General features: G+C 40.3%; 1 protein-coding gene across 6 annotated transcripts in view; it reads right to left on the reverse strand.

Moving 5' to 3' along the window:
* The window catches only part of CTNND2 (catenin delta 2), a 691690-nt gene that overhangs the window by 249895 nt on the left and 417386 nt on the right, over nt 1-24409 (reverse strand). For all 6 annotated transcript variants that reach the window (XM_054816775.1, XM_054816773.1, XM_054816771.1 and 3 more), the window contains 2 exons: nt 22152-22346; nt 3718-3970 (listed from right to left, as the gene is read on the reverse strand). In XM_054816775.1, the coding sequence (XP_054672750.1) occupies nt 3718-3970; nt 22152-22346 (448 nt within the window). The remainder of the gene's footprint in view (nt 1-3717; nt 3971-22151; nt 22347-24409) is intronic.

Genomic DNA, 24409 nt, shown 5'->3' on the forward strand with positions numbered 1-24409 from the left:
TACATGTACATGGCTTCTTAGTAGGTTAAAACCTCAAAATTTAAGTAATTTACACACATTTGTGAGGTTTGTATTTTGGAGTAAATATTGGAAGGCACACAAATTGACAATTGGATACCAGGATTTCTATTTGTAGGGCTCTTCAGTTCCCCTGAAGTCTAGGAATGGACAAACGTTAGATAATTTGTTGGTGCCAAGAGACTGATTAATCTTTCTTAAATGAAAGTAGGCTGGAAAACATCACATGAACGTGTGTTTCTGACACTTCGAAATTCTCATAACTTCTCTCATTCACAGTTCAGTAGGAGCCATAAGCAAGACAACAATTAGAAAATAAATACTGTATTCTTTCCCTCCCTATGCCACTTTTTCATATAAGAGATTCTAGCATGAAACAGTTTATATCACAGCCCTACTGCATACTTCTCTTCCTTTTTTGACATGAAGTAAACATAAAGACTGCTATGAAGAATCAATCTGTAAATTATCTTTGATATTCAACTTTTCCATTTTCCATACATAGAACTTAAGTTTTATTTCTGAAGGGCGATAAAGGGCTCATTTACTTTTTAAATAACAAAGCCTCAGACTCTCCATCAGTATAGATGTATACAGTTTTTTTACTACCTGTTATATGAACTCATCTCAGCTAACAGTCTACCTGCATAAATGAAAAATTATCCCCTACCACAAACTTGGTAATAAATATCTTGATACTTTTTAAAAAGTTTTTTTCCTAAACTTTAAGTTAGTGAACATTAAACTGCATTTTATGACAGTTGGATGATGCAGAACAGATGTTGAGCTAAAATTTTATTTGCCAAATGTCAGCTGAAAACATGTATGTAAAACTGGAGTATTAGTAATCCAAACTACACAGTGAAAACAATGGAAAAAATTGTCAACTACATCAGTGGCTGCCAACCATTTGTCTGGGTCTTCAGATGGAAATTCTGCCTGAAGATTCCAGAAAATAATGTTCAGTTTTCGGAACTCTAATTGCTTATTAGGATGAGAATGTTCTCTTCTGGGTATCTATTTCTCATCTGGAGCTGACTGACATATAGCAAACGCTAATCAAAAGCCTGCAATTAATATGCTTTTGTCTTGCTGTTTTTTCCTCTGCCAGTGAGCCTTTGCTTGGACCTGTGGTTGGACAGGTAGGCTCAGTGTCTGAAAATGACGCCTGCCATTCCCCTCCATGATTCGTGTCAGTCACAAAAATCCAACCGACCAAAGCAGTAATTGCTCTGTAAGGAAACTCAAAACTTATCGGTTGACAAAGTCCATCCACTGACCAACATGTTTATTTTTTTCTTGTTGTCTAAGGTATAAATGATAACCCTTTGAGGAATACAATGCAACTTAACAGCACCACTGAAAGTCTTTCTGGTATTTAGGCCATCTTTTCCTTTTCCTAATTAAAGCCAGCACTTCTCATTATACCTCACGTGTACTACCCTAAATAATTTCGGTCCTTCTGTAAAATTTTTTCAAGCATGTGGAAAGTCTCCTGCCCCCTCCTTTCCACACTTGTCATTTATCCACGTTTGTAGTCTATCCATAGAAATCAACATGTGAAAAGTCTCCTGGTTGCTTCTGTTGCTTTTCTCCAAACTCCTTCCAGTTTTTCAATGTCCTTCCAATAGCTGAATGATGCTGTAGGCCACAGATAGTTTCACAAGCCAGTCTGCCTTGGTGGACTAGAGCTTCTGGGTGCTAAAGCACAACATAATCAGGAGTGCTTCTGACATTGCTTTATAAGAATTATTTCAACCAACAAGTAAGGGCAGCAACACTAAGTAAGAGCACATCCCATGGATAAAATGAATGGGATCAACAGTAATGTAAACCTCTTTTACAAAAGTTATTTTGTGAAAAATCCCAATCCATCTAATAGTAATTAGTAATAATATTCAATGATCTCCTCTAAAGAGCTTAACAAGTTCAATTCATACCTCGACGCCTCCTTGCTCCTAACTTTACCTAAAGAATTTACTTTACCTAAAGAATTCCATACTCATGAACTCACAAATATAATTTGGCAAGAACCAACCAAAAAAACAGGCAAATGAAAAATTTGCCAGAGGAAATCTTTTACAAGCACATATCCTATACAGCAGCTGAGTAACAGTCGTGAAGCGACAGCAGAGTAACCAAAGATAACCTTTTCTTAAAAAGGTATTATGTCTAGCACCTGTAGAGATACTGTAAATATGTCTTTTCTCTCTAAAGAGACTACTGCTTCATCATGCTTCTAAGAACATTTCATACAGATTACAGTAATTTCTCCTCTGGTTTAGTGCACTCCTAGTGTAATTTTCTTTAAGTTTGAACATGAGACAATTACAAAGCAAAGTTCTCTTTCCTCCATGGGCTTTTATATTCTGGTATTCAAATATATCAAAATACCAAGGTTTCAGAAAAAGACTGTTTCCCTCTGGTTACCAATGTTTGCTCTGGGGCAGGGGGAAGAAGAGAAGAAGGGGAGGAATTCATTTTGTATTTTTTAAAACTTCTGGAGACAATGCTAAGGGGGAAAAAAAAAAAAAAAAGGTCGAAGACAGAAATTTTCTTAACGAGTAAAACTGCAATGGCTGAAGCAGCTGCAAGCAGTGATCTTTCTGATGTACCACAAAATTTAGCTGCTGTTGTGTTCCCAGCTGGAGAGACAGAGAGAACTGCTACAATGCTAAACAAGTAAAGAGATAGGTTGTGAGTATTTGTTTTTTAAAGAAGGGAAAGAAGTCTCTTCAAATTGTTGCTTAAACACCTCCAGCATTATTGTTGGGAGCAAATTTTTGGGCTCTCCTATCATTAAATTACAGGTAACACAAATAAATACATCCCACCATCTGCCATAGAAATACCTTGTATAAATAAACATTTTCAACAAGTTTAAACTTAAGTTATCAAAGATACTTGCTTTCTTTTCCATTAGAAAACTGAACAAAATCACCAAGTGCACTGAGGATTACAGTCAGCACTTCCATTGCTGTCATAATGGAAGTCAAATCATTTGCCAGAAAATTCTCTGTCTCTGCCTGCCTGCTAGGTATGTATGGTTATAAAGTTTCCTCCTTGCACCTTCCCTAGGTATATGAGGATGGCCGTGCCTCACAGCAACATGAAAAGCTGTGCTATATATTTAAAAAGCATGCACCATTTCTGCAAAGTGCAGTACATACATTCTGCTACCAGATGCTGGCATGGGAAGCCTGCACAACACAGGGTGAAGCATAGGCCTGATTACGTTTTGCTTTCACATTGCTCGGTCTCCTTGCCCAATACCAGAATATCCTTTTCTGCAATTTTTATGAATATTAACTGCAGACAAACCAACAACTGTAACAACTTCTGCCCAAGGAACAACTTGAAAATTCAATCCACAATGGTTACAGAATCAAAACAGTCATACCACCCTCCCATTCTCAGAGAAAATTACTTTTCATAAGCTTTTGAGTGGTGGCACTACTGAAGGCAGGCTAAACACACATATTCAAGACCACACCGACCATTTCATTTCACAGAAGAGCTCATGAGAGCCCTCCAAGGTAAAGCATTAGGACAAAGCTGTTATGCAAACAAAATCTTTCATGTACAATCATGGCGTATTTTTTTTCTTTTATATATTCAACAGCAGAAACAAACAAAGCAAACCGCGATTACAAACCTCTGCATGAGCAAGAAATAGTAGACAATGAAGGTTTCACCCACCTGGGATCTTTCTGAATGCTATCAATGGAAGGTGACCTAGCCAAGGTCCCTTCAGGTGGGATGGCTGGCCCAGATTTGCTGTATGGTGATTCAACAGAAGGACAATACTGCAGCTGTCGGTAGGGGTCTGCGTAATTGGAGGCTGGGCCGGCCGCATAGCTGGCCCTCTGGAAGGTCACTGTTGCGTTCTGTGTGCCGTGTTGACTGCCTGTGCGCTGTAAGGGTACGGAGTCGACACCAGGGGAAGATGGGGCTACGACAGGAAAGTAGGGACAAAGTAAAAAATTGAGGACCTGTTCACAGAAATGGTTAACCAGGTCTAGGCAGAGGAAAAAAACCAAACGAACCAAAACCACACACATATAAAACAGGGGTTCAAAAAGAATGAGAAAAAAAAACACAAACAAACAACATTGTCATTTTCAAAACCACTGAAGTAAATAACCGTCAAATGAATTTCTAAATGGCATGCCACTTCTGGACTAGAAGACCTTTACACCAGTTAAACAGACCGTAGCAGTGCTTTTCACTTGGGGTTTTAACTGCGCTAGCCTGAAATGAAAAAAGCACAGAAGCAGCATGGGACTAGTCAAGCTAAGATTCACAACCACCACCGAGTGAGGCTTTTGCAGCCCTTACAGGGGTGGAAGTCAGGCAGATCCACCAGCAGAAGGAGGGTCAAACCAGGCTCAAGACTCCAACTGGGACAGATGGCTCTGTGGCAGAAGAAACAGACAGCTACGGCCACCCCAGATTTATAGTTCTGGTTGGTACCCATAAAGCAGTAAAATCAGACACCTGCTACTGAGAGTAGCCAAGTATGCTTCGTTAACCATTCTTCTGCATATTTCACCTTAAGTAAGACTCAGGGGACTGCTACTGCTGAGTCTGAAAGAGCGCTAAGCACAAGGTGATCATGGAGATGTCTCAATGCACGCCAACAACGGCTGTGCTCACGCACTGCAGCTCGAGATTAATGCATTACCAGTGTTGAGCTGCTTAACCTATAGATTTAAACTGACTTAATGCTTTTGTGACTCAAAACTCTTATTAATCTCTCTTGTAGCCTATTATCTTTCTGTTACAGCACTGAGTACTGGACATCCAGTCTGCTTTATGAGCCTTATTAAATGTGCAATATTTTTTAACCAAAGTCCAGTTAATGGAAAATGGATTCTCACTGTAAGGGCCAGAGGACCAATATCCACATGATCTCTGGCCTGGAAACAAATAGAAATTAAATGTTGGATCTGCTCAGAAGGAAATTTAGACTGTCTGAAGTGGCACACAAACTCATGGTGGTTCCCATTTCCCACTGTCCCAAGACAACAAGAATACTTTTGCCAACAGGAGTGGGCTCAGGTGCAGGACTATTTTTAGCTGGGTCAAATTCATATGCAAGACTGTAGGTAAAACCATATATTCAAGAGACAGGTTTTCATAACAGATTTCCCAATCATTTCTCATTAACATGCACATTTACATTTTAAGAAAATAAGTATTTTTTAATATATTACAGGACCATGAAAGGGACTTTAAGCATTTTATCTCAGTGTCAGAAAATTAAATACAGTGAGTTTTAAATACAGTTGCAACAGTTTGTCTGACCTAGTACTTGTCAAAAGTTACAACATCTAAGAATTTTAGATTTGTATCAAATTTTTGCCTTATTTTCATTTTTTTCTTATGGTTCTGAAGTATATAACTTTACAATAACAAATATTGTCTTATAACTTTGTTACAAATATAGATAAGTGAAATCACCCATTTATCTACTGCCCCATCATTGGGAGTTTTCAAGGCCAGGTTGGATGAGGCTTTGGGCAACCTGGTCTAGTGAAGGGTGTCCCTGCCCATGGCAGGGGGGTTGGACTAGATGGTCTTTAGAAGTCCCTTCCAACCCAAATTATTCTGTGATGTTAACTTACATATATAGCAACATTTTAAAAGTATTGCTTTTGTTTAATTGCTAGTATATATTTCCTCAAGAAATAAGGTAATAGGACACATACAGACCTTTTTGTAACACTGCATCAGTTAAAATGCAATAACCACATCAGCATACTGAAACATCCCATGCACAAATCATGCTAAATTCAGTGTTAGTAAGACATAAGGAAAACATCACATTTTAGCAGATAATACACACAGTTCAAAACCGAAATTGGGTTCCTTGTGAGAAAAAGAGCAACAAAATAAGTTAGAGAAAATACTGGAAATATTTTCAAGTGAAAAAGCAAAAGTGTAATTGTATACTGACATGGCATACTCTCAAATACTGTCACTATGCAGTATATGCTGCTAGCTTTTGACACATTATATGGGGAATTGAAAAAAAACCTTACAACGCTAACACTGCTGAAAACACGAACTTCATTCTAATGTAGATTGCTTTGCAAAGTATTCCACTGTATTTCCCTTCCTCTCCTTTGCAAGACAGTTCAATGGAAATCATGTTTGTTTTTAAATTCTTTGAAAACTTTTCTTTCTATTTTCTCCTTTGTCTTGTTATCAAAATAGGTATTTATATGAATTGAAACTAGCTGTCACCCTAACACCTACATGCTTTTTGAGTCACTCTGATTCATTTCTCAAATTATCTTCCTAGCAGACTGTTACTTCCTTTTGAATTTTATCACAATGAACACAGAAGTACCATAGTCAGAACATGAGCATGAGACAAATCTATGACTTAGTTAAACATTCTCAAATAAGCTTGTTTGGCCAGTGTCAGCCAGATCAATTAAAAGAAAAAAACAAAAAACCCCAAACAACCAATACTTCAGAATAACTTCTACATCTACTTGACTCCAGCCACCTTCACGGACTGTGAAAGGGTTAAGCTTTAGCAGACATTTTTACACAAATAATTTTATGTAAAAACTGAAGCAAAGCCACCTCCTACCAATCTATTACTCCTGCTCAAACAAATCCTTTTGGCAGCCAGACTTACTGACTGAAGCGTGGCTCTTCAGGCTATGGCAAACTTTCTGCCTGTGGAGATCTCCCTTCTATTTGGCTATTAAAAAAGTAAAGCCATAGCGATTATGTCTATTAAAATAAATAAATTCAGAAGTCCATTTGCCTCACCCAGCAACCGCCAATCTTCAGCGAGTGCAAGGGCATCCAGAAGGCACACACGGGGAGCGGACCAGAAAGCGTTCATGTACCAGCTACGTTTGCAGATGGTCATGCAACCTTTTTACGTGTCTTTAAATTGAAAACGCTTACCCCTTCCTCTAACTTTCGCATTTGACTTCTCTCAAATCCAAGCCAGCTGCACATCGACCAGAATCAGGTCAGCGTAGGTACGATGCAACACTACTTCGACAAGGATCAGGGGTTCGCCCCAGCAAGGGAAGAGAGCGGTGGGAAGGAGTTGTGACACAAGTGCTGTTTCTGGAGAAATGGACTTCTTTCCCACCTCCCAGCACCAGCCACCAGCCCAGCCTTCCTGGGACCTGGCCTACCTGAAGCAGGATCATGGCTAAGTCACGTTGCCCTGGGTCTACGGCAGATCCTATTCTGCCTCTGCATCGAGGTAAAAGCAAAAGTCATGACCAGACTCTGAAGAAGCAGGCCTAGTTTTGTGGACACCGTGACACCTCGTTGACTGAACAAGAAGCTTGGAGGTAAAGGTATCCACAAAACTAGACCTGCTTCTGGTCCTCAACAGTCCCGAAACCGAGATTAAGATTAAAATAAAAGAAACAGAAGGCCTCAAAACCTTTTTTCCTCCTTTATCTTGCTTTACCTAAGGGATGACCCATGAAAGCACCATTTTTAATAGTGACTGCTGCCCCTAACTTTTTAAAAACTTAGAAGGAAGTTCAGTGGTTGATGTCACACAAATAAGTCTCAAGTTCTGCTCTGTCCGCACTGGTCAGCCCACCTGTGGCTCCTTCCTGGGACCTCTGGGCACAGCGGCCTCGCAAAGGCACGGGGAGAGGGCGGCTGGCACCCAGCTGCCCCTTCCAAACACCCCACTCTGTGCACGCGAGGGGGGCTCACACAGACCACATCCTGCAACGCGGGGGCTGGCTCAGGCTGACGGCAAGGTCACAGCACCCGCTCTCTGCTGCGGCTAGCAAATACTGGGTATAGCAAATAACGTGCTCGGTGGGAGGCCAATAAATCTCTATACAGTCATGAAATTTTAAACTTCAATATAAGAACCATGCCTGAGGAGGAGAATTTTAATTTTGGCTAGAGGAAGGGGTTTAATTGAGAATTTCCAAGTGTGCAAATCAAGAACTATAGTCTCAGTGAAGAGATTTCAGTTTGTCACCTAAAGATTTCTTTTAAAATCTTGTTTAAATTTGGCATGTCATTAATACCTTAAAAATACCGTATCATCTCAACCCTTCACTACTGCAGCACCAAAATCACATCCCCAGAAAACTGAGCATCTGGGGTACCACACAGACATTTAATATGTTCTTATAAATCTTTGCCAAAGAGAACGAGAAGACCCTGTTAACTATAGTGAAAACCCTCCAAAGATCTGCTGTATGCCCTGATTATGGTTGCCTTGATTGCAGAAATAGCATGTAAAGAAGCTGGCCTTTATAATTTTCTACAGCTTTTGCATAGTATCAACAAAGATGCAGCAACTTTAATTAGATGTTGAAAATTTAGCTGTATCTCTAAATGTGATCACAGGCTCATAATGAGATATTCAGCTTAGAAATTCACGTTCAGATTTTGTATCTAATTTTCAAATCTGTAACATCTCTAGAAACATCTAACAAAACCCCAAAAGCAAGAACATGTTGATTTAGGCAGGGATACTACTGCACCACACTTAAGTATCTTAGGGAGACCAAATTCACGTAAGAACTGCTAAGAAGTTCAGACTTTCTAAAACTCAGAGGACATTTTGCCCAGTCAATATACGTAGGATCAGACCTTCAGAAAGGATAAACTCATTTATGAGACTTATCTTGTTACACCTTCTTGCTGAAAATTACCTAGCTAATGCTGCTGTTTGACTTGTGGATATTAGCTTGTAAAATTTTCCTTTTATTATGCTATACTAGACATTCAGTTCCTGTGTTAACCTTCTCCTTGTGCCTTTCCTACAGATTTCACAATTTTTTTTTTATTATTTTTTTCCCACTGATTTGCACCTGCAGTTGATTCTTACTCTCATGTGAAAGCTGAAAATTGGATCCCAGTAAGATGTCCTTTCAGTGCAAGGTATGTCCGCCATCCCTCCATGAGTTCATAAATGATACAAATGCAGTGCATTCTGTTGGTAGCAAATATATAGGAAGTTTTATAAACCATATACTTTTCCCACCTAATACACCATAAAAATAACACAGTGCATTCTCTGTCAATTAGGAAACAGAATTCATCAAGTTTGGGGGATACAAACATTATCTCTAAATGTTAAGTCAGTGTTTTGGAGCATGCACCAGCTTTTTTGCAATAGGAGTTTAACAAAATAGACTACAGTCAGACTAGGAGCAAATCAGCAATCCAAAGTAACAAGCACAAGCAGTCAAGTTGAACACTGTTCAATGTGTATGTTAGTACATATATAATAGTAATAAATTTGCTTAGAAGTTACTTTTAGCAGCATTTTTCTACACTGTATGATTTTAGAGAAATATATGGTTGGGGAAACCTGAAAATATTTACTCAAAGAGGGGAAAACCTCCCAAACCTGTAGTTGATATTAGCAACTACCTCTAAGGCAGTTAAGATTTTATGAAGGCACTATCATATCCTCTGTTCAAAGTACACACGCACAAAGAATTTCGTACTTCAAACACACAAACTGAACAACAACAACAACAACAACAACAAATCACTGAAGGATTTCAGAATAGAGGGCTTGCAGGACCTTACACAAATATCAATGCCACAGAAGTTCTACCTAGCTTGAGGACTTTGCTACATAAATTCTTATAGTCAAACCAGGAAAAATACAGTCAAAACTATGGCAACTTTCTACTCCTTTTCCATTTTCTTCTCCCTCGCTTGTCCGCACACTTTTTTTTGTCCTATTTATTTGCTAATCTTGCAATCAGAAAACTCCAGTTTCCAAATTCTCAGACAGAGAGAAATAAAAAGAACCTGTAAGCAAATCTTCCCTGCTACCCTTACAAGGGCTCTTCCCCATCCAGCCAACCTTTGCTCTCAACGCATCAACCTTTTAGAGCTCCCAGGGTTGCATCGAGCTCCACACAGCCAATTGGAAAAGCCTCTTTCCTTCTATTACCTCCATGGCCTCTCCCTCTCTCAGGGATTTCTAGTTATGCCTCAAAGACTCAGCTAACCTTGCTCCCCTGAATTCTTTCTGCTGGCTCCACCTCTCTCCAGATATACAAAATGCCGTTATCCTGGGGGAGATGCAACTCCTTCCCTCTAGTCAGCTCCACCACGCTCAGCTCAGCGCCTTCAACAGCTGGGCACGGCAAATAGCCCGTCTCCCTGCTGTACCAGGTATGTCTTTTTAAGGGAACACAACATCACGCAAGCAAACAAAAGAAATAGATACTGAACAGCATGGTAATCCGCAATAAAGGTCTCTCTTCCACCCACAAACATGTTAGTCACAATTTTCTCAGGTACTGGTTATACCTGGCTGTCACACCTCCTTGTAATTAGTGTGTCTACATGCTGTTGCAAGCATGTATTCAGTAATATTTTTATCATCACATGCTTCCATGACATGGTAAGGAAAAAGCCTTTTTAATCAAAGCAACATCCGTGTCCCTTCCAGATGGCATCACAGGAGATTTACGTTGCTCATACTTTCCCATCCCACCTTCAAAACCAGAGGTAGCTGTTTAGCCGCTATGCTGTTATTCCTATGGGAAATACTCGCTGCACCTCTGAATCAGTTACCAGGTTCATTCCCACTGCTGGCAGCTGCGGAGCACTGAGTATCTTCGTGATCTTCACTACGCTTAAAGTGATTGTATGCTCCAATAATTAATTATTACCCATTTGCTATTTGATTGTTTCAAAAAATCTTAAAATCATCTCCTGCCCATCGCTATATTTACATGCCACTGCTTTGTGGGAGAACAACTCCTTGCTTTGTAGAAACCAAGGAAACATCACTTGTGTTCTGCATATTGTCATGTTTAATAAATCCTCTTCCAATGCAAAAACTGACAATCTTTTAAGACTGCAGAACTGAAGTTGCTACTGCACTGATGTATCCTTTCATTTCAATTCTCCAAGAGCGTTCCCTAGATCTGACAGTAATTGTTACACTAAGGCTGAACATTCCTTTGCTTAGAAACTGATGCTTTTCCGTAACGCAGAAAGAATCAGTGAAAGAAAATACCGCTTCCTCAGCTTCTGAGCTAGTCGTCTATTTACAGAACAGCTGGTACCTGGTCACTTTGAAGGTTCCTTTTGTCTATATTGTTCCAGTTCAGTTTGCACATTCTCACATTGGCTGTGTTTTAGTTTCCTCTTATTTTTTGTTTAAACTGCATGTTTTAGATTTTTTTCTTTTATTGAACAGTCCCATTGGGGGAGGATGTATAACTGCCACTGCCTAACCCTTAACGTACGGAATAACTTTCTTAATCACCAATTTAGACTTGGCATTTCTTTATTAGTAATTATTTTATTTATGGGTTCAAGTATGTAATTAGCTGGTATGATTCTGAAATCACCTAGCTCCATTAGGGTTAGCAATGGAAGCAAAGACATACCTTATGAATAAGGTCATCTATAAGGATTTTTGTACCTCTAAAGCGAATTTTAATGAAGAAATATGTAGACAAGTAATTCAGTGAGCAGCAAAGGTGACAAAGTTTGTATCTTAGAAATTTGTATTTCAGTTCAATAGCTGTGGTGCCTGAGATGAATGAGTTCCGATCAAAGTTTATTTGCAATTGTGCTCGATGCACTTCAGTGAAACTTGATGTCACAGCTTGCACGCAGCCTCTTCCACAGCCAGGACTGTCACAAGGCTTCACTGCTGCACCCAACCTCATGTCCCCACACCCACAACCTTCTCAAATTCTGCATCCTTCCTTCCAGTCGTCCTTCACCATCAGGTTCCAGAGTTACAGCATGTCCATCACGGTAACACAGCCTGTATCTCAAAACTGTACATGGCCAAAGCATCATTTTGAAATCCATGTAATCTGAGGGGACATCGAGGTTTTATGCAGATATTAGGATTCCACAAGCAACTACATAGTTTTAATTACCTCAGATTCCCAACTCTGACTCAAGGCAGGAGTGACTTCCTTCCTTCTTTACAACCAAACAGGGCAAAAGCCATGTTTTTCAAGTTTTCAGTTTTAAAAAATGTAATACTCCTTCCCACGTCCAAGAACTGACTGAATTTTAAGTCTGCCAGATTTTAATCTCCACTAATACATGCAATTTCCAGTCTCAGACTCAGCTTCTAGCACTTGTCACTGATGCTGCTCTGCACAAAAAAATTGGTGCATCCACAAAATGTGATAATTGGATGCCAACTTTGGCTGCCAAAGGTGTTATGCCAAGACCTTTTCTCAGATTGTCTCTTGTGTCTCCAAGTGGCATCCCTCAATTTGGGGAGAACATGCAGTTTAATTCACTTGTTACATGGCCATTTAAACAGAGAAAGTAACAACTGCCAAGGCCCTTAAAAGCAACTGCCCCTTCAGAATTTGAGATACTAAAACTCATCATGCCAGTTTCCTCACTGGAGATAAAATTCAACCCTGAGCAATGGCACTACACAAGACACACACATCACTTTCCTCCTCTTTGTTTCACATTGTGCACGTGGGACATAATGACCACAACGATTATAAAACCCGATCACGGCAAAACCACGCAGACCGTACTACTGCACGTAGACTAGCCTACTGCAACTAAATTTCTGTTTTCACTCCAAATTCACCTTCTCTTGAAATCTTTCTGTCAAAAGTTTCCTGCCAGCTGGCCAACATAAAACAGAACACATGGATGAAAGTCACAATTATTATAAAGAAATGTACAAATATTATGAGACAAAAAACGGATTAACAGACTGCACTGCATCATGCTACAGCCACCAAGGACATGGATGTCTTCTCCTTCAGATTTTGACTTCTCCCTATTTAGTATGCTATAACTCTAAGTAATAAAATGGCTATTAATTGGTATTTTTTTAGAACACCTTACTGAGCTTCAGCTATTTTAATTAATAGTTTCCACTCTGGAGTAGAGTTATTTTACTATTAAGTTAACCCCATTTGTATTCCAGTGCCAGACCATGCGATATGTACTCCTTAAATATTAACCTAACTTCTGCAAATGATAGTTTTAAAGTTGCTGGACCCATTATAGTAAAAGCTAACATCTTTGAATACTTGCTGTACTCACAAAAACTCCAGCCCTACGCATAAACTGCTGAAATTATGATAGATACTATCTCTAAAAATAGACAGTCTTATATAAAAAAGATTACAGCTTGAGTTAAAAAAAAATAAAAATAACAACAGGCTGGCAATTTTTAAGAGTGCCTTTAAATATAATGCTGCAGAAAGCATGATCCCCTAACAAAAGCATTAATCGCCTTGAAGACATTACTGGGTAGTTACCTCAGGCACAGCATTGTGGTTTTGTTCAGCAAAAGATTTACAAGACGGAGATTTATGAAAGGTGTTTGAATTGCTTCTTATTTCATGAATGACAACCTCGTATTTCTACACAACACTGAAGTAAATAAAAGAGAATGGACATAGTCCTGCATCACTAAAGTCTAATGTGACCAGGCTTTAACCCGAGACTACCCCTGTATGGTAAACAGATGATAAATACACAGATAGTTTGCGGCACAGAGCAGACACTGCGTTTTCCCAGTAGCGGCAGATGAGATTTACAGGGTATGTACTTCCCTGACCAAGATTTTATAATCGCGCTTCTCCCTCAATAGGTGGCAAAAGTCAAGGGACATCTGAGAAGCTCAGACATGCTCTAAGTCATCCTTCTATTAAAAAAGAGGGAAGAAGAATTAGAAAATACAAACCACAGGCCCCTAGAGGTATCTTGTTCACAGGACCAAGAAAGGAGGCTGTGGATACTGACCATTTTAAAAGGTTTCTGTTCCGAGCGACGGTGAAATCTGGGCTGTCGTCAGATGGGTACGATTTCTCTATGGAACCCAACTATGGGCTCAATACTTTGAAGCCATGAATATCTTATTTGGAGAAATGCTTCTCCGCTGTAAGGGGGATATTGCTCACAGATTACAAAGGTAGTTCTGCAGGGTTTTCTCCTCCTGTCACTTCCCTCTCTTTCTCACTGCTCTTGTCCACAGCTTTACAGCAACCACTGGACACCACCAAAGCTGACAACAACGTCTTTTACTATACTCCTGCCAAAATTTTTATAGGAAGGAAATAGATTTTTTTAATTTTTCCTCATTGTACCCAGAAAAAGAATAACCTAAAGACATATACACAAGAATATGACACAGATAAGGCTATACCAGACACCCCGGATCTGTCGAATGAAATGGGATTATGACTTTGCATTGCTTTGAGGCGATTTGTTATTCACTATGCAGATCGCTAAGGTATTTTGTGCTCAATTTACTTTGTACTGAAGATTTGTTCCCTGCTTGTTTCCTATAATTCTCTCTCCCAAAGCAATGTTATCAAGTGGATGTCAGTTAGGAATCCAGGTCTATTATCACAACATTACCGAACTAATAGAGATGCAGTGGTAGGAATAATTTTTCTTTTTAATTTTCCTGAAAACATTATGTCCTATAGCCAGAACTCCATGCTGTGTGATTTACCAGCATGATCCTCAATTAATCTGCAGCTGTGGCATCACAGTATGCCTCTGCACAGCACATCAGCTTGTGACAAAACCAAAAACAAAACAAACCAACCTGTCCTCCAACCAGAAAAAAACCCCACAACCTAAGCAGAAAGAAGTGATGTTTAGTATTTATAACCTATTGCACTGCAGGACTGAATAAATACAGATTCGAGAAGCAGTATAATGGACAAAAGGTTTAATCCAAATGGGGCAAGTCAAAGCTGATTTTTCTGTTGCTCCTCCTTTTTGCCTGAACTAACAACTTTAAAGCCAAATAAAGAAAAAAATATATTTGAAACCAAAGTTCTCCTTTTTACTTTCAAATGAAGTATTTGTAATACAGGATGTAACGAGGATGTTACAGCATGTAACAAGTAGCTTTTCGTTAACAGCTAGATGCTGCTCTGAATGTAAACTATACCAATATACTCATTGATGCTCACTCTAAGAACTAAAGAAAAAAAAAATTGCATGTATACAGAAAAAACTTTTTTTTTCCTCTAACCCCCTTAAAATTCCTTTTATACATTAATCTGAAGTCTATGGAATGACAACTGATACATCTGGTTAACTAAATCCCAGTTCTATGCTGAGAAGCAATACTAACAACCTGAGAAAGGAAGAGAGAGCTGTGGGGCTATAAGCTGTGGGGATATAAACTGTCCTACGGAATCTGCCACTGGTGACGTGCAAGGCTCAAACTCAGAGTCTCACTCCCAGAGCTGAAGTTACGGTTGCACACCTTGCAGGTGTAGAAAGCTGTGAACCAAGCCCTCTATATGGGGCTCATCATGCCATTAAAATTGGAGTCCCACAATGTCATTTTTACACAGTCCTATTTCAACATAAGAACGCCGTGTTGATTTTCTAAATTTCTTTCAGCGTATTTAAGTCCTGGACAACTTCAGTGATTTGAAACAGCTAAACAGAACAGCTTAACAAGGGATTACTTGCTATAAGGTATTGTAAAGAACTAATAAAAAGATAACTCTCAAAGCAAAGTTCAAAAAAACCCACTCTCAAATAGCATCTAAATACTGCATACCAAGTAGAAGGACCTGCACATGGGTTGGGGCAACCCCTGGTATCAATACAGGCTGGGGGATGAAGGGATTGAGAGTAGCCCTGTCAAGAAGGACTTGGGGGTAACCAGCGGATGAAAAGCTGGATGTGAGCTGGCAACGTGCACTCGCAGCCCAGGCGACCAGCCATATCCTGGGCTGCATCAAAAGAGGTGTGACCAGCAGGTCAAAGGAGGTGGTTCTGCCCCTCTACTCTGCCCTTGTGAGACCCCACCTGGAGTACTGCATCCACCCCTGTGGCCCCCAACATAAGAAGGACATGGACCTGTTGGAGCGAGTCCAGAGGAGGGCCACGAAGCTGATCAGAGGGCCGTAGCACCTCTCCTATGAGGACAGGCTGAGAGAGTTGGGATTGTTCAGCCTGGAGAAGAGAAGGCTCCGGGGAGACCTTCTAGCAGCCTTCCAGTACCTGAAGGGGGCATATAAGAAAGATGGGGACAAACTTTTTAGCAGGGCCTGTTGCAATAGCAGGACAAGGGGTAATGGTTTTAAACTAGAAGAGGGTAGATTCATATTAGCTATAAGGAAGAAGTTTTCTACAATGAGGGTGGTGAGGCACTCCAGTGCTCACCTGTTCCAACCTGTTCTAACAGGTTGCCCAGAGAGGCACTTCATCCCTGGAAGTGTTCAAGGCCAGGTGGGATGGGGCTCTGAGAAACCTGATCTAGTTGAAGATGTCCCTGCTCATTGCAGGGGGGGTTGGACTAGATGGTCTTTAAAGGTCCCTTCCAACCCAAACTATTCTATGATACTGTTATAAACTACTTCATAACCACTAGGAAAAAAAAAAATTAAAAAAAATCAACCAACCAAAAACTTAAAAGCTTCAAAGTATAAGGTTAAAACCCTGAAAAGTGGTTGAAGAACAGTTTATTTGTACAAGCAGACACAGAAAGCCACTATCCATTTGTGATGCCACACAACTGCAATAGAGCAGGCTTAGGTATTCTTGAAAGAATAAATCACTTTATAGGATAGGGATGTCTAGCTTTTTTCACATGGCCAATTTTTCAAATATTGGAAAACTGCTTCACAATATGAAAAAAATTTCCTCCTTGAAATATCCTAAATAAGTAATTCCTAAATAATTCCTCCTAAAAATATCAAACATATCCAGTACTTTATGATATATAAAGACAAATATTTACAATCTTGTGAAGATGATGTACTTTGGCTCAATCCATGCAACCTTTGTAGCCTCGCGCTCCATTTGTATGGGACAACAAAGGAGCTAAGAGACATATCAAAACATTGAGAATTAAAGAAAGCCTAAGCTGGACCAGCAAAAAAAACAGGCAGCAAATAAAGTACTTGGGTATTTGGAAGCAGCATTAAGCAGTCCATGCAACACCCTTCTCCATACTTGCTGTAAAAATCTCAACTGAAAAAAAAAATGAAAAAAATTTGACGTGCACCTACTCAGCTGTTACTGTTCCCACAGACCGCTGGCAAGGCAGAGCCGTCAGGCAGTAGAGCGGCTCTCCCTCCCAGAGCAAGGTGAGGTCTCTGCCCCACCATGCCGGCAGCAGAGGGAAGGCAGGGCAGAGGCAAGGAGCTGGTGGGTCACACTTTTACAGGAGAAAGACAACGTTACAAATAACTAGGAGCAGCGCTTGACATAAGGCATCCCTCGGAGCAGACTCCTTTCCTTCAACAAATGAAGGACCAGGCAGGAGTGGGAAGGAAGGTGGAGGAGGACAGCATCTGTCCAGAAACACTACGGTAATTCTCACTTTCATCAGTTTTTCCTGAGCTGCATTACAGGACAAAGAAATAGTTTTCCTGGCTGCTGGCAAGTGCTTGAACAGAAACCATGGCCAGAAGCAACAGATAACTCTTCCCTCTGAAAAGGAGCCCACTTGACTCTCTGCAGCTCTCCTGACAGCGCTCTCCCTCTGCACGGGAACCCGGCTTGCCAAGAGCCATGTTTCTGGTTTGCACCTGCCATCATGAATTTCACAGGTCTCTTCTTTTTGATCAGCACTCTCCACCACGGCACCTAGGCCTGTGGCAGCACAGCTTTTGGTAACAGACACCTTCAGAGGTGGTGGTGCACTGGTGGAACCAACCAAGCATCAGTAGCAGGAACCTCGAGGAGAGCCGACCTGAAGGAGAAGAGGCCATCAGAGAAGCTGGAGGGCAGCCTGGCAACCGCCCGCACACACAGGGATGTCGGGCAGCTTTGGAGGTAGCACGAGAAGCGCTGCAGGAGTGCCCCTGCGCCAGACACGCTTCCTGACAGATAACCCATTGCAAGAGCATGCTTGGTAAACCCTTTGAGTCCTGCACTAAGCCACTCTTCAGAGGCAATGCAAACGTCGACTGCTTATCCTTTCACTATTGAACCCCTTTTCAATAAATCTTTCATTTCAGGATCCTCTTTTTAATTTCAGCAATATCAGCTATGGACCCTACTCTTCCTTTTCCTAACCCTTTCCTCCTCTCTCTGGGAAGCACAGAAGAGTCCTCAGTGCCTTGTGTGCCCTGTCTTCATCCAGGAGGCACTTCAGCTCTGCGCACCCAGCACTCAAAACTAACGCCAACTGGCCACGTAACCATGCAAAGCTGCTAGACTTCCCACGATTGAGTTGTGCCACGAGGGCTTCCCCATGGTGACCTTCGGGGGCCAGAGGCAGAGACCGTTCTCAGGCTGTGCATCCCGAGGCAATCCTTAAGCTTTCTTCAAGGCTGTCAAGGTTCCCCTGATGCCAGTGAGATGCGTATGTCCTTCACAGAGCTGAGGAGGGCAGGGTCACTCCTCCGGTGCACAATTGCTGGTTCATCCCTGCCACTTGGGTGAGGCCGGGGACAAAGATACTCACCCGCAGCCCCCGAAACCAGCGAGTGCGCTTAAAGCGTGAGTGCTCTGCATGTTCTGAACCTGAGCAGCAAAGCTGCTTTCTTCTCAAGGCAACTACACAAACCCCTGGCTTGCAAAATAGCAAGATTTTGCCTGCTTGGACTTGTTTCACGTTCAGTGTGAAGTAAATACCAATAACTACGGACTAAATCCCTAGTCCAAACTTCTAATTCTGCAAATAAGCGAGCGATTGCCGATTCTGTGTCTGAGTCTGGCTGAAAGGTAATCCTTCCTCCCTCAAGTCATAATAGCCCTCTTCAAATTCCAGTGGCGTTCATGTAAACATGCCACCAAATAAGCTTCTCTCTACTATCTTTAACTTAGTATTTAAATTAATAATGCAAGGCCTTTAGGCTTATAAGGAAAATAAGTAACACACCTGCCTGAACAAAAATTACTAGTGTTATTTAGTTGGGTTACAAATATAAGTTGTAAGTTGCTATTCAGTAAGTAAATTAATTCATTATTTGTATTATGTCTGAGTACTCCCTCCAAGCTCATCTTTTGTGAATTTCCATTTCAAAAGTAGAATTTCACGTTTCTTGCTACTTTTAGCACAAAAGTTTGGGCTGGTACTTTTTATATGACAGAAGGCATTACCCTTTGAAGACCAAAAGGGATTGTTAAGTAAAAGCTACCAACCAAAAAAGCCTATGCAGCTACTGCTGTCAAGTTTGGAAGATTATTTTTAGCTTAGACAGCATGACAGTAACACACCTGGCCATAATTTAAACCACAAAGCAATGAAGAATCTATCCTGCCCCTATCTAAAGTTATGCTAGTAAGTGAGAGGGTCAGTAAGCTCCTACTTTTTGTATCTTATCTTCTACAGTGCCCCAGGTGCAGAACTATTGTCATGCATTTCATTCACGAGTGAAATACAAGGAAAATACGAAAGTTAAAAAAACCCACAAACCAAAACCATCACCCAAAAAACAGTGAGTAAATTGAACAAACTTAATTTAGTTTACCCCGTAGAGAAATTTTAGCTTATTGAATTCTGCTCACTGAATGTTGATTCACCTAGAGGATGAAAGACTGAGCGGGCTTTATCCTTAGTTGTGTAAACATTCCTGAATGTAATAAGTATTTAAGAGCTCACAAAATAGAAAGAGGTGATGTGTATATTAAAAAAAAGAAAAAAAAAATTCTACTCTGTAAGTCAATCTTCCAAATTAAGTGAAGCTTTCAAATTCAGGAAGAAAGTTCTCCTTAAAAAAACAAAATCAAACAAAACAAAACAAATAACAGCAAAAAAACCCCCAAAAACCCCAAACACAAAACCAAAACCAAATACAAAAGTGAATGGTTTGCAAGCATAACTAGCATTAATTTTTGTTTCTAATAGGCAATGGTAGCTGCACAGCAAAAAAACCCAAAACATGCTTTGGACAAAGCCCTTAGTGTAAGCTTGCCTTCCCTTTTTTCTCCATCAGATGTGGAGAAGCATGCACTACCTTCATGATTAAAGCTACTGTTGTAATAGACAAAAGAATGTCAACTATGGTCTATAAAGGGGCACGCTGAAGTCTTAAAGCTCCCCACACCCCCTCCCACCCCAGTGCAATTCATGCACACAGAAGTTACAGGCCATGAACCCTTGGCACGTATCTTCAAGGAGTACACAGCAATCTACATCTCTCATATCTTATTATCATATCTTACACCAAATAGCTATTCAGTCCTGCAATAAAAAACACGACAAACCAATGAAGAAATAAAAAGCTATACGTGCCAAACTTCAGTTGAACTCCTTCCCCTCCTTTCTGCTAATTTGAGGGGGAGAAAAAAAAAGTATGCTCTCCATCAGAAAGGAAATGTTCCTACGAGCATTTGTGGTAGAGGCAGGAGGAGTCCCAGAGCTGATCCGATCCAGCCCAAAATTCCCTCTGAGCACTGACAGCTCTTCAGCCTGGTTGTGCGAAAGGCTGACAGCATCCGCAGCTAACAGCTATCGACAGAGCAACGGAGTAATTGGCCTGGCACGCATCCATCTGCTTTTATTCCCCCCTGACCCTGATGACTGAGGTGGAGGGGGAAAGCGAGGGAGGATCAACCCAACCGATGGGGTCGTTCTTTGGAAAGAGCCTGGGGCAATGTTCAAATCCGTACGCCTAACGGCAAAACAAAATTCACCTTCACAGGGCCCGTTTCTGCTACCCCAAATCAGCGTATCTTTTTTTTCCCTTCTGAGAACCCATCTTCAGGTATTACCCATGAACATCCTGCGTCCCCGTTTCATTCACTATAATTGTGATCTATGTTGACAGGGTTTCCTTCCTTACGGATGTGCTGCGAAGATTACAGTCACAGGACAGCCTGCTACTTCAGCACAGAGAACCAAGGGATATTTTGCAAGTGAAACAAGAAACCCTCTTCAGGGCATGACTGGGAAAGAGAGCATCATATAGGAAATATGAGGTGGCCACACATGGAACACAGGGCTTTAAAGTTCAATATAAATAGCTGCTTTGATCACTGTCACTGCCTCTGCTGCTCAATGATTTAGGCAGAGGACTTGTCCCTTTCATGAAAAAAAAAAAAAAAAAAAAAAAAGAGTAAATCTTTTCTCATATACGCGTATGATTCCACAAAAAACATATACTACAGTAGTTTCTTTAACAGGAAGGAAATTGTGTAATAGTGTTCTTCAAAAAGTATAAAGCTGTTACAGGTATTTAACTAGAGAATCCTGTGGAAAAACTTCTTTTTAAGGATTTTCTCCTGTACTCTGAACACTCAGAACTTGCATAAAGCAACAGAAATTTTTGGACATGCAAAAACTGCCAGCTTTGCCCTTGGAGAAATGGTTTTAAAAATAAAAAAATAAAGTATTAAAAGAAAGCAAAATATCTTGCTCCAAAAAGTACACTTAACTTTTCCTTGATGAAAATGGGAGTGATCTGAGAATGGACATAATTTTCCCTCTTTGATAAACAGAGCAAAGATAAAACACCAGAAATACTTACAATTCCTAAGGCAAGTTCTTTCTACATCTGCTTTAGGCTATTTTGGCTGTAGCATTTATGTACTCTAATTATTTTGTGCATTAAATACCATAAATATCCCTGTTGATTTGTGATCTATTTGTGGGTTCCAACATACAGCTGTATTTCATTTGGTTGAGAGGACATTCTGCAAGTAGGACTTGTACACCAACGCATTTCATGGACAATCATTATTATTTATGGACAAGCCAGCGATGCTAACAGCTTCTCTCTATGCCATAGTTCAATTTTATGTCTGTGTACCTATACCTAAGCGTACCTCTGCAGGAGACAGGAAGGAGCGTTTAGGTATGATTCACTTCAGAAGCGAGTGAACAATCCTTTAGCTTCATGTGGAAGGAACTTTGCAGTCCCTTTGCAACACACAAATTACATCTGCAAGCAAAGGAAGCTGGCAATTTCTTCAGAGACAACAAGTTTTTCCTCAAAGACAATACACAAGATTAATAAAAATATTCTCTCTCTCCTTATGAGTAAGCCCCTTCCCCAAATTAGCTTAACCTACTGTACATATAGCACAACATTAAATATTTCTCTGCTCTGTGCCTGTCTTTGGCGTTCTATTGATAGCTGCCATCTGCACATTATTTGACTGGCAAGCACATAATACATTTTGTTTATCACATCAGAAAGAGGAGAAGAGTTAGTACTGAAGAATAAGGTATATCTCATAAAAAGACAATCATGCAAGTTACATCCACCTACCTGTACTAGTGCGGTATGTGCCTGTGTGTGCTGGTTGCAGAGGGTCCCCCTGACTCTGGCTGAGACTCCTCATAGGGGGCTTCTGATAAACTCTGTCTTCGTAAATAGGATCTATATGGTGCTCTGGAGACTGCAGTGCCCTTAACTCGGAGCCAAGGTGGCTATGCTGGCTGCTGTAAGATGCCCGAGACCCAGCTGCAAATAGATTTATGAGAGACATTTAAGAGAAAGAAAAATAGTGACAAATACAGCATCTGACTTTTGATAAAGTTTACTTGAAAGCAGCACTTAAACACACAACCCTCCCCCTCCCCCAACAAAGAAATAAATGTTTTCAACATACAAACAGAAACGGCATGCAAGGGCAGCAACAGCTCCAGTTAATCACTTCAGTCACTTCACCCAGCTGCTTTCATCTACCCCAAAACCTCATTTCTTCCAAGAAAACTACATATTTTGGAGAGATAGGTATCGTGATACCACCTCCTCTTAAACAGAGACCAAAAAAACCCACCCCCCCTCACAAAAGCAAGAAACCCACCCAAATAAATCAAGAAAAAAAAAATAAATCCTGTGCTATCCAGGAATGCCCTACCAAAGGGGTCCACAGAAGAACCAGGAATGGGGAAGAAGAAAGAAGCAGTAGTCAGAACTAGTTGCACGTGTTATGCCCATATCTTAAGATCTACAAATGAAATAAGCTAAAGCCAGTGAACAGACATAATTATATGAAGGGTGATCTTGCCGCTTCACTAAAGTACAATAGAACGGTTGTGCCTTATCAACATTTTGCACTCAAAATTCACATTGCTAAGACTTTCTACAACTTAAATGTCTTCTGAGAATGAATGAATTAAACCTGCCTCCTGGAAAAAAACTATTTTAAGGATACAGCTCTTTTTTTTTTGTAAATAACAAGATCAACTGGGATTGTATTAAAACATTATTCTACTATTAAAAGTAATATTTTCTATCATGATATTTTAAAAAGAGATTTGTGCATTTCCAGCTGTTTTACTTTTGTCACTTATGTACTTCAGTTCTGTGGTCCGTTAGCAAGGCTCCCACGGAGAGTCACGGGGAAGCCGTACAAAAATTACACATTTTGAAGGCAATAATTGAGCAAGTACACCAGCAACACTTGACAAAGATTAGGACTACACCATAAAGTGGTAACACACTATTTAAATGTTTAGAAAAGCAATCCAAGATACCACTATTACGCCCCTTGCTGATACTCCTGGTGAGGTTAAAGCCCCAGATGTGGGCCATGTTCTACTGGCTTAGCTTGTCCTGCTCAGACCACCAGTGTGGCCACTCCTGCTGAAAATCTCTACCACATTCACTGTGTCAGCAGTGCTTTTGATGCATAAACAAACGCTAAATATTTTTAAAGCGCAAAGCATAGATATAAAGTAGTGTGTCACAGCAACACAGGACAGAAATGAGAAAGATACATAGACACAACGTGACTTAAACGTTAATACAAGTTGTCTGGAGGAAAAGAATAATTTATGCCATTTCCTTCTTTCTAATCAGCTTGTGCCATATACGTGTTTTCTTCCAAATTTTTCAACTTGCATGCATATTTTCAGTGGAATACCCTATTTGCATATTTTTCCCTTCAAACATTTTTCAGACTGACTTGCCATTAGCACACCAGTGCAAGCAATTCTGTTGTTCCTCTTACTAGAAAGTTTGCCAAGAAACCCAAAGACATATTTTATCTATAACTACTGCAATTATCCAGGAAGTTGATATTACTATGACAGAATTAAATTCTTCACGGTCCATATTTTCAAAACGCTCTTTAACCCTGCATCTTTGAGACTGATTCTCAGAACAGCCAAATAGCTCCACCGAAGTCTAGTATCCTTCAGAGTGGCCTAAAATACAGCCTGTTACAATTATGTCCTAATTTCACTGCGTACTTGGTTCAATCTGTATTCAGAGAAAAAAAAAATATAGAAAAATTGAGGGCAACATTTTGGAGGTTCAACACTGCATCAACAAACCAGACTTGCCACAGAATAAAGAATTACACCCCCCTCTGTAAATACTACAATTCTTTTGTCCATTTACGAATTAACAATGCTCTTCAGAACAGATTTTCTTTTTAATCCTGCTTCCAATGAACCGAAAGATTTTTCCCATTGAATTTAGTGTCAGTATAACCCAAATACTAACATGTTCTCAAACGGTTATGCTAGTCTTCTGGTGAGGTGGGCTCAAGACAACCTCCTTCTACCGACAGTTCT

This window comes from Grus americana, chromosome 2 (assembly GCF_028858705.1).
Source record: "Grus americana isolate bGruAme1 chromosome 2, bGruAme1.mat, whole genome shotgun sequence".
NCBI classification, from domain to species: domain Eukaryota; kingdom Metazoa; phylum Chordata; class Aves; order Gruiformes; family Gruidae; genus Grus; species Grus americana.